The sequence below is a fragment of the Cinclus cinclus genome, chromosome 1 (assembly GCF_963662255.1).
Source record: "Cinclus cinclus chromosome 1, bCinCin1.1, whole genome shotgun sequence".
In the NCBI taxonomy this organism is placed as follows: Eukaryota; Metazoa; Chordata; class Aves; order Passeriformes; family Cinclidae; genus Cinclus; species Cinclus cinclus.
Genome location: NC_085046.1, coordinates 130764144 through 130779485, shown reverse-complemented (window position 1 = coordinate 130779485; position 15342 = coordinate 130764144). Strand labels below are relative to the sequence as shown.

At 38.0% G+C, this 15342-nt stretch overlaps 1 protein-coding gene across 1 annotated transcript in view; it reads right to left on the bottom strand.

Moving 5' to 3' along the window:
* VPS13B (vacuolar protein sorting 13 homolog B) overlaps nucleotides 1-15342 on the bottom strand; it is a 429974-nt gene that overhangs the window by 37240 nt on the left and 377392 nt on the right. Inside the window, exons 43-44 of the mRNA XM_062490506.1 lie at nucleotides 9856-10017; nucleotides 10-165 (exon numbers count right to left, since the gene is read on the bottom strand). Of these exons, the coding sequence (XP_062346490.1) occupies nucleotides 10-165; nucleotides 9856-10017 (318 nt within the window). The remainder of the gene's footprint in view (nucleotides 1-9; nucleotides 166-9855; nucleotides 10018-15342) is intronic.

The following is a 15342-nucleotide window of genomic DNA, read 5'->3' as shown; positions in this document are numbered from 1 at the left end:
AATCCTTACTTGCTTCTGCACTCCACTGAGCTGCTGAACCTTGATAATAAGCGATGCTGTCCGGCCCTTGTACTGAATGGTGCGAATAAAGGTGCCTGTATTGTCCACACTGAATGGCTCAGACCACCGCCAGTTTCCCCAGCCTTCAATACAGATGTGTAACAGCTGGAAAGAAAGAAATAAATTACTACTTCAATACATAACCGGGGGGAAAAAAAGTGCCTTGCAGTAGGATATCAATTCCCATGACAGAGAAATACTCCTGGTTTGAAATCTCAGCAATGCTAAGCACACCAGTTGTCTGAATAATGCATTCAGTCTGTAATTCTGTGATTTCAGACACAATCAGAAGAAGCAACAATATCAGAAAATGGCTCTGAATTCTATAAATCCCATAAATTACCTGCTTTAACATCCAGGCACACAACTGTTTACAAAAAAAAGGGCAAGTAGACTAGAGAGCATAAAACAGGAAACAAGAGATTTTCTTCACTGCCTTTGAAATTGTTCTAGAATTGTTCCATTCTATAACCAGCAAGGTGATACGGAACACAGGTCCATGCCAGATTTTTTGCCTTCAGAATACGGTAGAAAATTACAAATACCCTTCCCTTCAAAAATAAAGAGGGACTTGTACGGCTTGCATGTAAGTTTGTTAAATGCAGAATGTGGTATATTGCTGAGAGATGGGAAACATTTCATTTCTTACACAAATGTGGTGGCAAATTCAAGCTTGACTGCATGAGAAGAAATTTAACTGTGTAATTATACTCCCTATGTGATTCATTCCGGAAAAGGAGTGGCTGTTTTCCAGTTTAACTTAAATCACTTCCAGAGCAATATAGTCTTTCATCATTTGAAGAGTCTTTCATCCATTTACCCACCATACGTACTTACCTCTGTCCCATGGAGATTCTTTAAGCCAGAGTAGTGAAAATTGGTACTGTTCCATGTAGGTCAATGAAGTTACGTAAATTTACACCAGCTGAAGATCTGGCTATTTAGCTCTGTATAGATCCTTTGTGGCTGTGCAAACTTAAGGATGTGAGTTATATATAAGGGATCAAAGCAATAAGCATTCTGGGTAAAATTTATTCTTTGCAGAGGGCCAGCACAGAGCCTAAGCATCACTTAAGTTCTTTAAAACAGTCATATGAAGGCCTTGTGGGAGTCCTCTCTTGAGGGTTGAATTTCACTCTGATTTTGGACATCTGTCATTAATTAATTTAAGTAATTGAGAACAGGATCAGGCCCAAAGATTGATTATTTACACTCGCAAAAAGTGAAACTTGTAAATACTGTGTTCTTCCATGATTTGTTTCCAGAAAGAGATAATGTTCACCATGGGTCTGGTCAGTTGGCCTTAGTGAAGGGCTGAATGTTGGGGTTTTCCTTCATTGTTTTAAGAAAAAACAACAGCAATAACTTTCAAAGATATTACAACTCAGTAGCCTGTTTGCAATTTGTGGTATCCTCAGCACAAGTTACACACAGAACAATAACATCCATTCAGTGGGTGGCTTTTGAATTTGCAACAGTGATGACTGTTGCATTCAGATTGAAATGAGTTTTATGCTGGAAGCACAAAGGCTGATACGTGCCTGCGTGTGCAAGGACAGGCAACTGGATGTGTACACATGTGGGTACAGCTTTATATTCAAGGTTATGTTGAGGGAGGCTGTATGCTAGGATAGTCAAACTCATAAACAAACATGTCACTTCCATTATGAAGTATTAGTTACAGAAAAGGAAAAAGAAAACAAGAAAAAAAATCCAATTGCAGTGGCTGGAATCTGTTCAGTTTCTTACAGAGGCAGCTGGGAATAAATCTCATCACATATGAAAATTAGGAGAAACAAGGAAACTGTTTACTTTGGAGAGAATGGTAGCTGGAAATGACAGCCAAATAATGAGAAAAGGTACTTAAGTGGTCAGTCTGAGCTAGCAGGCCCACAAAATACTGTCTGCTCCAAAGTTAGATGTCATGTAAATGCCATAATTGACGATTAGTAATTACATGTAGCTACAACATTAGGATGTCTCCCACCCTGTATAAACAGCTTTGCTCACAAGTTGAATGTTCCCAAGGAACATGCTGTCAGCTTTCCCTGAGTAGTCATTAGCTCCCAAATGCTGCCTTACTGATTTTCTTTGTAGCCATTAGTCTGCATTTAACTTCAAGGTTCAGAAAGAAAAATGAAGAGCTATTATCACATTTCTTATTTCTTATTTTACAAACATACAATTTGCATACTGGTAAACGCAAGGGAACACGGCCTTTGTATTTTACTTTAAAGATATTTAATATATTTGTATTAATGACCTAATAGTGTAAGAATTGGGTGCTGTACAAGTTTACTTTTGAGCCAAGAAACTGCATTCCATGAAAACAAAAATGGATCTCTGGATGATTAAGTTATTTAAATGTGAGATTTCTGGAAAAGATGGCTAGAAATAATCAGCGAATGACACTAAGTGATGCAGAGAAATACAGCAGGAAATAAAGATGGCAGTGATTTTAGAGAACTCAGTAATCAGACACTAGCATTATTTTAGCAGAAAACAGATTTACAGATTCACAGAATTTTCTAAATTGGAAGGGACTCACAGGGATCATCAAGTCCAGCTCCTATGTGAATGGCCCATACAGGGATGAACCCAGAACCTTGGTATTATTTGCACCTCGCCCTGACCAAACAGGTATCAAAGTGACCTGATACTAAAGATTTTCAATAATTACTGTTAACTCTCTTTCATTTATCAAGCTTTATGCTAGTTCTAAGAATTTATTAGACACTCTGTTTAAAAAAGTTCAACAAATATAGCTAGGTATGGAACATATATGGGAGAAAAGAGAAGTCATTGCATTAAGGTACAAAAAAAATGGACTTCAAAGCATTCTAATGAATACAACCCAGGGATAAGCGAAAATTTGTAGCTTAGAGAGAAATTAAACAGGCTATCTATTGTATATGCAAAGATAGGCACTCATTCATGTAAATATTTGATTTCTGCATTTTCTGTCAGGGAAATATACCGGCAGATAACCCAGGGAATTTTGTTTTGACTAGACCTGACTAGCATTTGTATTTTTAATTCTTAGCCATTATGGATTTATGTTTTGAGAGGAATAGAAATTACTTCAAGGGAGGCAGATTAAGATGAAGCTGCTCTTACTGGAGCAAATGGCTAGAAAAGCTTTATCTTTAAAATAAAGAATATCTTTATCATGCCTCTTCACAGAATGTTTCTATGTGCTTCTCAAAATTTACTTAGGTTTTCAGCTAGATGTGTGAGTGCAAGACATGATCTGAGTGAATAAAGCTGTGTGTCGTATGGCAAAGCATGAGGACTAAAATGGGGGATTAAAAGTGAGACTAAGAATTTAGCCTGTCCAGAAAAAGCATCAATTTCCAGTTGTATAAGTAATTTAAAGCTTGAGCTCTCAAAATGCTTAGTGATGAAAATTTGATTTCTATGTTGCTTGTAGATTCACCAGATTTATCTTGGTTTCACCAGGTTCCTTAGATCGTATTTGTTTTCTAAGTGAAACTAGAAAATATTCTTTTGGGGGGGAACAAGGTTAATTGCTATGAACTCTGAGAGTTTGGGAAGAACCAAGTCAAGAACACCTAGTTAATGGTGTGGGAGCAGTTGTTATTTTAAAAGATAGAAGATAGTAAAATAAAAGCTGTGATAACGCAGCAGCATGGAGGAAATGTAGCTCTGGAGATGGGAGCTGAATTCTAAGAATTGAAGCTAAGGAAATTTTTAACTAAAAAATTAAAGGAGAAGCTTGATTTGTATTTTTTACTCTGTTTTCACAGTAGAAAGTGGCTCTTGACTAGGATTAGGATTTGCAACAATAAAACCAACTAGCATTAGGATAAACAACAAATGAAGTGTTTATTCTGCACATAATCAGCTCCAGTTGCCACCAAAACAGTTTGAACTTCACTTTGGCTTCATTATCTGATGTGAACTGGGAGATCTGGCCAGTTCTATGCCATCAGCCCTTCTAGGACAGAAAGCCAGTACAGAGCACGGAAAAAGGCAATTTATATCACCCCCATGCTGGCTTGTAGAAAAAGGTCACACTTGGCAGATAAACACTGACCCTGGGGGCTCCTGGAGATGTTGTGAACTTCAGCATAACCTGCAAAGCAGACCTGAACCTCACAGGTACAAGCTCACCCTACAGAATTCAGAAGAGTCTTTGGGTTAAGGAACCAAAGGTAGGTAACCAAATGATGAGCATTTATGGAAAATATTAATCCTTAGCTGTCCCAGATATTATCTAGAAATTCAGTTACATGTAATATAGTACAAGCATTGATTTAGAATGCAGGAGCCCCCCAAAAAGCAATAGTACTCTTCTCACTATGTGAACAGTATAAAATAACATACGACTTTTTTTTGCCTGATGTTGTTCTCTAACGACTTGGGGACGATTCTATAAAGTACAAGAGATTGGTCAGAGAACCTGTAAAATTCCTAAACAGTAAAATGGGAAAATATCCCAGTAACAACTGATATATAAGTTACAGTTTCTAAGTTTGAACCCACAGGGTACTACATATAATTCTACATTATATAACCCAATATCTGAAAGAACTGCAACTTGGAAGTAAATAACAATGAATTGTGATCCTGCAGCAGCATGAATCAAAATTTGGTTTCAGTCTTTTTTTTTAGTAGGAGAATGATGAGGTTTCTTAAATAGCAAATTAGCTCTTTGTAAAACTAAAGTAGCCTTCAAAAAGTAAGTTTAGAAAATTTAGAATTTGTGTTTACAGACACTATCTGAAATAAGAAAAACTTTAAATGTGTTCCAGTGAAAGTATTAATAATGTACTAACCAGTAGTAATATCTACTCAAGACCTTGTAAGTGTATGATCAGAAAAGTGATAGACATATTTTCCCTCAAATTCATACAAGTAGCAATAAAATGACAGAGTTTCAGGCATATTTATTTAATTTGATAAGGAATAAATATATTTTATTTATAAGCACGTTCTCATTGAAGTCACTGCCCAGCTCAACATAGGAACTGATTTTTATCCATTATATCTACTGTTTCAAGTTAAAGATGATGAAAAGTGAAAATGGGTGACTGTTACTGTAGCCCAGGAAGGAGACTGCAGAAAGGTTTGAGAGCTGTTACTTCTAAAAATTTCTACTATGCAACATTATGTTTTGCATAGAAAGCACACAAATAAACTTAAATCCATCACTTTGTGCTTCTGCAGAGGACTTTGTTGAAGTTTGAGTGTGGGGAAAACAACTAGGAATAGCTATATAGATGATTTCTGCTGTCTGTTCATAAGCTAACAATCTCTGCAGAATACATTCAGGGGACTCTCACGTGGATATCTGGTTTTTACATTTGCTGTGATCCCTAGTGGGACCCTCCAATTGCCTACTGTCTTGCAAGACAGAATTCCTTAACTCTGAGTAAATTACTAGGAAGATCTGATCTCTTCTAACTTCAGAGTTTTACCCTATGTATCATATGCTCCAGTTCATCTAAAAAACACAGCTGCCTTGGAGACAAACATGACTTTTGATGTAACTGGGGCCCATCCCACAAAACAATGTGAAGATCAAGATAAGGAGAGCAGACTGGATCCAATAATAACGTAGGAGCCAGTGTTGTCTGTAGAGCACTGGAATGATGTATCTTCTCTTCCCTTTTAATGATATCTAACAGACCTCTAACTTTCATTAAAATCTGCAAAAGGAACTCACTAAATCTGGCAGCTTTAGATAGAAGTGCTTAAAGGCTCAAATACCATCAGTTTTGGACCTACCCCAACTGGGAAAGGGACTATATAGTTGGGGGTGTCTTATCCCTAAGGGGGGCCAAAAACCTCATGAAATCTGAGGAAAAAGTGGGGGATGGAGTGGCGTAGAAGAGTGAGCATCAGACCTCAGACTTATTACTGAAATATTAGCCAAACTAGCGAGACTTGCAGGAATCAGAGTGAAAGTTAAAAGGGAAAGGTTAGGTTCCCTGAAATGTAAAGGATCCGGGCAGGGAAAAAAACGAAGGAAGCAAGGAGCTTTAAGTTAAGCCAAACAGTTGGAGGGACACCATCAAGAGGTGATAAATCCAAATCTTTGGCGTGTTATAGTTGTTTCCGTAGCATAAAAAAGTTGAATTTTTAAAAATGTTAGCCTATAATTTTATTAATAATAAAATTAGTTCTAAATGTAAATAAAGCATTATAAAACTATCTGCTAAAATAAATATTTTAAGTGTGTATATATTTAATTGTGTTAAATAATTTAAATGGGCAATTACCGCATCTCTATGCTTAATTAGCAAAAGAAAAAATGGAGAATTTTATTAATGTGAATGTAAAAGAAATACAATCCTTTAAAAACTATTTATTTTCATTTAACTGAACTGCCTTGCCATACTAAAAAAACATTTTCCAGAGGTTAAATAAAGTATTTCATGGCAACCGCTGCTTCTTAGTGCCTGTGTAACAAGAAACATGAGCCAGCCAAAGTTGTGCAAGTTGGTTTTCTTTCCCAGTAAGAGAATGTGGTATCTAAGACCTTGTCCTAACTCATTTTATCCCCAAGAGTAAGTCAAGTAAGTCAAGTATGAACTAATGCCTGGAGGGAAGTCCCTGACTCCAGAAGTATGGATTATTTCACATTTATCTTACAATCTGCTCTCAGAGTTCTTAAAATTCACTAACTTGGCAAGTCAGGAATTATCATGAGAAATGAAATAATTTCATAACTATGAAGTCATCTAGCATTCCATGAATATGACACTCAGAGGGTTTGTCCCTGCTTGGGCATTATTCTGACCTTTGTATAACAAGCTGATAGATAGTTTTGCATGGAAACAATTAGAAAAGTGCCATATTATAACAGGGACAACTTGATGTCTTGATTGAGTTGTTTTCACTTCAAGGATTTGTATTAATCATTAAAAAAATGTACATGACAACATTTGTAATAATATTTGAACAAATTTGTTTTGCATTATTTAAAGTGACAAAGGATTGTACTGACTAGACGAGCTGCCATTCTAAATGCTGTATTTACAGTGGCTCGTATTGGCAATAACCAAATGAATAGGCTTATAGGGGAATGCCAAGGTTCTCTCTTTACCAGACCTTTGTAAGGAAAATCTGTTTGTATCTCACCTGTGTGTGGAAAGCCTGTGCTTCTATGAAATTCAGTGAAATCACCTCAGTGCTGTTTTTTACTCTCTAAATTTCCCAGCAAGACAAGGCTGTTTAAAAACGTTAAGAGAGCAGAAATTGTCTTGAAATTATTCCAAAGGTTGGGACAAGGGAAGTATAACCTCCCTACTAGAAGAGCCTGTTGGCCAGCAGTGTGGCTGAGTCAGGAGTCAGCTGTTAGCTTTGCTACCTCCTGGGACATGGGAATCCATCCTGACACTCCTGACTTTTTATCAGCCCAATTCTTCCGTGAATCTAACTCCGATCAGAGCAAAACAGATTGGGGAAACCCCTTGACATCACCAACGGTTAGCTGAAGAATGAATATCTGAAAAATGAATCTGAAGATTCTACTGTCCCCATACCCACTCCCTTATGTGTGATTTGGTTTTCTGATAGACTTTTCCATCTTTCATCCTGCACTTTTGTTTTTCATTTAGTAAGAAATTTACATAGCAGCCATGAAAACGGAATGTTTTGCATGCTCAAGTCTGTGACAGCACAGTTTAAGTTTTCCAGGTGTTAGATGTCTAATGCCATATATTCTGATGGGGGTTTTCAGCAGTTCAGTTGCAACTAAGAGAAAGTATTGGTAATGAGCTGTCATTTTAACTCTTCAACTTTTCACTTGCTTGAGATAATCTTAATTTTTAAAACTCCTTCCAGTTTGCACCATTACTGAATATACACAATACTCAGAACTACACCTTTAGTAGATCTATGTAAAATGAGGGTTCTCACAACTGAATAATTTTATGTAAGTAACCAGAAAATGGATGTAACAAATTTTTAAGAGGAAAGCCTTGCTTAGCCCTGAGCTTATTTACATTGCTTTAAATATTTCGTTCTTTTTCCTTGTATTTATGAAAAGGCTTAAAAGCAATTTTGGGTGGTTGCTACAAATGCAAGTGAAAATTGGTTATGAAATACAGGTTACACTTAGTTAGCTTTCTTTCTCCCTCACACAACCAAAGGGAATTACAACAACTGTAATCCCATGTCACCTGATGAGTGGGGATCCTGTCTCACACTGACAGTGCCCAGTTGCACAGGGCACAGTCACCACTTGGTTTGCTCACCTGTGAGATGGGGCACCACAGGCTTTTTTGTGGGTATGAGAAAACATGTCTTTTTTTAAAACATGGAAAGGGACATACAGAGTCTCAAAGTCTCCAAAGGCCTCTCTCTGTCACTTTTACGCCAGCACACATGTTTTATAACAGCTCCTCTGTTTCTGTGCTAAGATGGTCCTTTATTAACTTGGCTTCCTCTTAACTTATGCCCTGACTTCAGTGTCAACTGTAATTGTTTACTCTGGCAGATTTTGCTCTGCACTGATTACCACATTTATGTAAAATTCAGTAGTTCTACATATCCATCAGCTGACATGTGAATGAAAACCACAGTAAATTTGCCATCTCTGCCTCCCAGTGTAACTTGAAACTTGTCAGCAGTGAAAGTGGGCACAACTCCTGTTTAGAATTACCATTCAAAACTTGTCTTCTTTCTCACATGCTAAGACTGATATTTCCTAGGGCTCTAGAGGAGTTAGGAACTCCCATTCAGTACACACCCTCCTAGGATCTGTCAAAATTTTAGTAATTTTTCAGGGCAGGGCTACTGCTCAGCAAATGAAGTGGCACAGTTCTGCAGTTTCCTACTCAGCAGGAGCTGGGTATATATTGAGAAAAGAGAAGAAATGTGCTTGCTGTTTCATAAACACTTTTAAAATTAGATTTAAGTTCTTGTCCTGTCTTGAATTAAGATGAGAAGTCTATTTATAACCACCACCCAAGTGCTGGTCTCCTCTCCCAAGTAACAAGTAATAGCACAAGAGGAAATGGCCTCAAGTTGTGCCAGGAAGGTTTAGATTGGATATTAGGAAAAGTTGCTTCATGGTAAGGGTTGTCAAACATTGGAACAGGCTGCCCAGGGAATGGCTGAGTCACCATCCCTGAAAGTCTTCAAAAGATGTGTGGATGTGGCACTTAGGGCCATGGTTTAGTGGAAGACTTGGCAGCACTGGGTTGGACTCAATGATTTTAAAGGTCTTTCCAACTTAAAATGATTCTGTAGTTTCATTGAAATACTTCCTGTTGATAGTTTAAAAGTATTTGATTTCAGTGTTTATCCTTAGAACAAAAAAATCCGATAACCCAGAAACTGTATTACTTAAACTGTATCAGTGGGGTGTTTCTGATAACTTAAAATCTTTTCTAAGGCAAGCACTAAGTCGAGAGCTTTGTCCAGTTTGACCCTGCTCTGCAAACAATTTCAGTGAACAGATGTTTCTGGTAAAAACAATTGGTTAAAAAAATTCCCCGAACCTCTAATGTACATCTCAGAAAACACAGATCACTCAGTTATAGAAACCTGGCAAGCTGTCTTTCCTTTTTTCAGAAGCTTCACACAACTGCTTCGGTTTACAAAAGGTGCACATCCAGTTTTACCCTTGAGTAACTTCTAAAGACTTCTGGCTTTCCTCACACTTTGTTTACCTTTTCTCTGTGTTGCAACCCCAGTGTGTGACTCTTGAAGGAACTGGAGTTTTAGAGATAGTTGAGACCACAGAGAAAACCAAAGAAACAGTGCCTAAAGCCACCATCAGCTTTAGCAAATGCTGTCCTGGAAGGGCTGTTCCTGACATACCTGTGGGGACTTGTGCGAGCGCCAGCTGTACTGGTGACTGTGGAGAGTAGCCAGCAAAATATTCTCATCAGTATCCACCTGGCCAAACCTCAGTGTCTCTTGGGTATCATTACAGATCACGAAATGGCTGAAGACAAACTCCTCTGCCTCAGGGCATCGGTTCTGAAAGGAAAGGGATATGAAAGCCAGCACGAATCAATGTCAGTTGCAGAACATTTGGCAGCTGCCTGCCCAGTGGCGACTGTTACAACACATAAATGCAAGATCTCTTCCCTCAGCTTTGGCCTCATAGCAATCTCTGCAAAATCTAGTTTCTGGGTTAACAAAATATATCCTAAGACTTAAAATATTTTGCTTTATGTTCCTGTAATGCAAATCTTCAAGATTTAAAACTATAATAAAACTACATTTTCTAATTTGGATAAGAAATTTCAACACCACTAAATTCTGTGGGAAATGATGTTACATAGGGCAGACAAGCTGCAACAGGCTGGACAGAGAGGTATGAAGAGGTTTCCCAGTGTTTGACAACTGAACTCTCAGGCCAAAAGATTTACAGTTCCACTTCCCCAGCTTCTGCTTCTACTTTGAAATATTGCTGTGGACAGCTGAAGACTCCCTCTTTCCTGATACCATATCTTGAAAAGACAACTACAGAATAAAAAAGGAGACATGAGTAGAGTATTTTCACAGTTCCATGAGGCTAGTTTGAAAATGCATCATGCCATTTAATAGGGAAAAAAAAAGAAAAATAATGGGTTTTTAAAGTATTTTCTCCAGCATCTATTCATCCCTCTCTTTCTGCTTTTTGTCTGGCTGCTTGTGACTCTGTTGACACAATGAGACTATATGATAGTCATAAAATAGCCACAGCTACAGGTCTTCCATCCCCGAAGGCACAAACTATAATCCCCTGCACGGGAGAAGTCAAAGTGTGACTGCCAATTTGATTTGGAGATCATCTCTCATATATTTCTGCCCTAGTCATTAGTGGGCTGGCACCTTCTACTTACAAACAACTATCTAGCAACTGCAACAATTACTCATAAAAACCAACATTTGGATAGTCTTTATGCAATTCAATGGTTCTAACACAAAATATTCATCTTCTTGTGGGTTTTGTTACCTCTTACTGACCCATCCTTCCTAGCACATTGTTATGACAATATTTTTCTGTTGGTTGGTTTCCCTCTTCACAACATAGCTCAGCTACTCGTTTCTCATCCTTTCCTACCACGATGTTTTCTCTAACTTATGGAAGCTCCATTGTGAGAGCTGATTCTGCTTCCCCTCCTTGCTCTCTCAGTGGACCTATCAAACAGACATTACAAAGCTAGCACCATACCTGCCTCTAATCATATGGATCCCTTATCTCTTTGATAACATGGAATATGCCTGGAAGCCAGCAGAAATTCAGAGACCAAACAAGAGGGAGAGAAATATTTCCTCACAGAGCCCTATGCAGCCTTAGTTATCTCTGAAAACCAGTTTGTACCAGTACATTGCTTGTAGCACATTACTGGGTGATGCACATGGAAATTTTTCTGAGAAGTGAAGTCTGGTATGTCCAGAAGTGAAGAGGTATGTCCAGTTCAGCATCCTTGAGTGCATGTTCACCAGAAGAACCTAAGGTGAATCTACAGGAAGAATTAAAGGATGTCTGGGTCTAGAAGGGACCACTGGGGGTCACCTAGTCCAATGCTCCTGCTAAAGCAGGTTCACCTGGAACAAGCTGCACAGGCTCCCATACAGGCAGCTTTTAAATATCTCCAAAGAAGGAGACTCCACAACCTGTCTGGGCAATCTGTTCCAGTGACTGGTCACCCTCACAATAAAGATGCTCTTCATGATGCTCAGATGAAACTTCCTCTGTTTCAGTTTGTGTCTGTTGCCTCTTTGCCCTTCATCAAGGCAGGTTGTGATTCCTTCTGTAACTGAGTATCAGAATGATTGCCTGAGAGTGTTTGTGCAAATACTATTCACCTTAGGAATATTTTAGCATGATAATATTTAGATTAAAACTTCTTCCCAAATCTCATTACTTCTTCTGGATAAGATCAGATATCCTTTGTGAAACAGGAGTCAGGTGAGCATAACCAAAACTGCACTTCTTCCAAGCAGCAAAACTCATTACAGAGCAGTATGTCTGTATCACATTCAGTAGCAGATCTGAGTGTGCTAAAGGCTGACATTTACAGTGCCCCTTCAGAGTGCAGAGTTTATTTTGGCACTTTCTAGTGGAGGATCTATGACTCTTTACTGTCAAGCTGCCATACCCACATACCCATAAGTCCACCACTAATGTATATATTTTCCCATTTCGGCTTTGCAAAATGCTGTTTTCAAAAGGGAGGATTTACTATCCACAGACCTCAGCATGCTGTTAGTGTCAAACCTATACACAACCCCAGGAGAATTTAAGAAAAGCTTTTCTTTTCACTCCAATACATTTTTCTTGCTGATTACACAGAGATTGAAAGAACAATGCCATAACACGATGAACTTCCTTCTTTTTACCTTACCAGCTAACTTAGTTTCAATTAAGTAAACACAAAATGTAGGTTTTTGCATTTCCCAGAGGTCAAAGAAAACCAGCGAGTTTTTGGCACACATAGAACTTCTAAATTCTGCTTGGGGAATATTATCCTATCAGGAATTATTAGTACAGTTGCACACATTTTGGTGCTGATGAATGACTGCCATTAATCATTAGTCTTGAAAGCTAGATTTGCTACTAGAATCCAATGCTTTTAACAACAACAGTTCTCAAAGTTAAGTGAAAGAGGTATTTCAGGCTCCATTTTTATAATAGTCCCAAAGTTTTAACCAAGGAAACACCAAGATTTGCAGAACAGGGCATTGTTCTGTGCTGCCAGGCTTAAGAGAAAGCTACTGATGCCTCCAGTCTTGATAACAACAGATGACTGAAGGAACATCAAGGAAGTTTGAGGACGCTCCAGCTCATAGTGGCAACTATGCACTGGACACCCATGCTTCTTTGCCCTTGGGGATCTGCAGCAACATCCTGTACTCATCACAGGGAACTGGACCCAACATTGCTGCTGAAGTCTGACAGTAGAAGCTTCTAGAGTAAGCAGAAAAGGAGAAAAAAAAAAAGTCAGCAAAAGGATGGAGTGAAGAAATCTTGATTGATAATAGAGAAACCAGGCACAATAAAACCAAACAGAACCAGGCCATTTGTGTGGCAATGATGCTGAAGGGCTGAATAACTCCAGGAGCTGAAAGCACCTAAGTGTGGATTAGAAAAAAATCCCTTTCTGAATTAAAACAGCAAATCAAAAGAATCAGCAAAAGATTAACAGCCTGAATCAAATACAGATTAGGGTCAATTCCTGGGGGACAATTTCCTGCCCCTCTTTAGATCATTTTTCAGCTGTTCTTTTTTCTCAGAGAGGCCTGGAAAGTGTCTGTCCTTTATCGGTCTTTCAAATATTTTGCAAATTCTATTCAGACAGGGAGAAAAACATCCCACATAATACTAGTCACCAGGCTTTCCCTGTCTCAGGACTTTTTGCTTGTGTCTTAGCTCACAGCTATTTCAAAGCATTTCTGGATCTTGAAAAAACCCACACCATAAAAACCTAGGCCTCTTTATGTGCACTAAGTTATTTTCTTTGTGCTTCACAAGCTACCGAAGACTTATGCAAGCCTTTTCTCTCCCTCTCATGTACACACACACACGCACACACACACACACACAATCACCTAGCAATGTATTTTTTCACAGAAAGTCTTCATCAATTTACCCCCCTTAAAGCCCCTCTAAGAGAAAAGAACATTTTACCCCCCTTAAAGCCCCTCTAAGAGAAAAGAACATTTTCCTTAGGATTCTTTAAACTTCACTCTCATAGCAATGTCCTGGCATTATCAGCTAAAACCTTCTGTATCTTTTTCCCTTTTTGTTTTTGTACTTACTGTAGAAAGATGGGGAAACTACTGTGCCCACAAATGTCATTTTGACTGATCCCTGCTCATTAAGAAAACTTATGCAACTGCCAACAGAAAGGTTAAGCACCATGCAGACCTTGAGGAAAACAAATTCTAGTGGTCTAAAACAGGTTTCAAACAGGAGCTTTTCTAACTTCTGAGGAGTTTGGGAAAACTGTTGCAATGCGAGACCACAAAGGAAAAGCTTTTTCCCAGGAATAACACTTTGTATCTCAAAGCACTAAGGTTGTAAAATAATTCATGAAGGCTTAAATGCCCAAATAAAGGGAAAAAAATACCACACACTCCACCACTCCATCAATGTATATTCACAGGAGACAAGCATTTTCTATCTCACTTGATAGTCTCTGTGCTATTATTATTAAATAATAAAACTAGATTAATAAAAATATTGAAGTTTCTTGCCCAGGTCATTAATTATTAAACCCATTACTCTAGCTTTGTATTTAGATGTCCATTAGCCAGTTACTGCTTGTCGTTAAACAGGGATTTCAGACTAGACACTGAAATGTGTCAAAAGGGGAAACTGTTTTTAAAAAGTGCTAATCCTCTCAGATTTTCAGCATGTGACTGAAAAAAAAAAGTATAAAGCCTGGTATTTTTTAGGCTTAATGTACTTTCAGAATATTCACCATTACTTAAATAAAAATAAAACACCCCAATAAAAAACAGCCAAAAAATAACTACAACAAATATCAGTCCATATCTAGGAAACAAAGACACTGACAGAGGCTTTTGCTAATTCTGAACTCCTGACCTAAAGGTGCATGGCCAAATTGTTTCATGCTTCATCTGTCTGTCTATTTCCTCCAACATCACTTGTTGTGGATTTTAATCCAGTAAAAAATATGTGGAGAATTCAAATAACCCTTCCCGGTTATTAAATTCATGTTTCTAGTTGTAGCATTTATATTGCATTTTGTGTGAACACCAAACATCAAACAGTGCTTATTACTGGGAAATGTATTCCCTCCCCATTCAGGGCAAGCCAACCCCCTCAAACTGGAGGTAAAGTCACATAAAAAAACATCTTGGCAACAATTAATTTAACAAGCCATTTTGAACCCACTTGCATGCTAACTGTTCCCTAATTTCAAAGCGATGCAAGTTTTTAATCTCAAATACTCTGGACTAGATACCCACCACATCAGAACATGGTGGCAAGTACCCCTGACATGAGAGGAAACGAGAAAATTACAGTAACAATTACAGAATTATATCCTCCTGTGGCTTATGTTAACATTGCCAAATCCATGTATAAATCAGTACCAACTATTCATAGAACGTACCTGTCAGCAGTATACCATGCGACATATGGCTCTACTTAATCAAATATACAATTCCATTTTTTTCAACTCAGAATATTCCTTCAAGGCACAGAGTAGTCAGTCAGTCATTCACACTCTGATGTGGTCTAAAACATTTAAATATTTATGCACCATATTTTATTTATATGTATAGCTGTGTCTGAGAGATCTTTTTTTCCCCATCCTAAGAGGAAACTGACCTTTTTGAAGG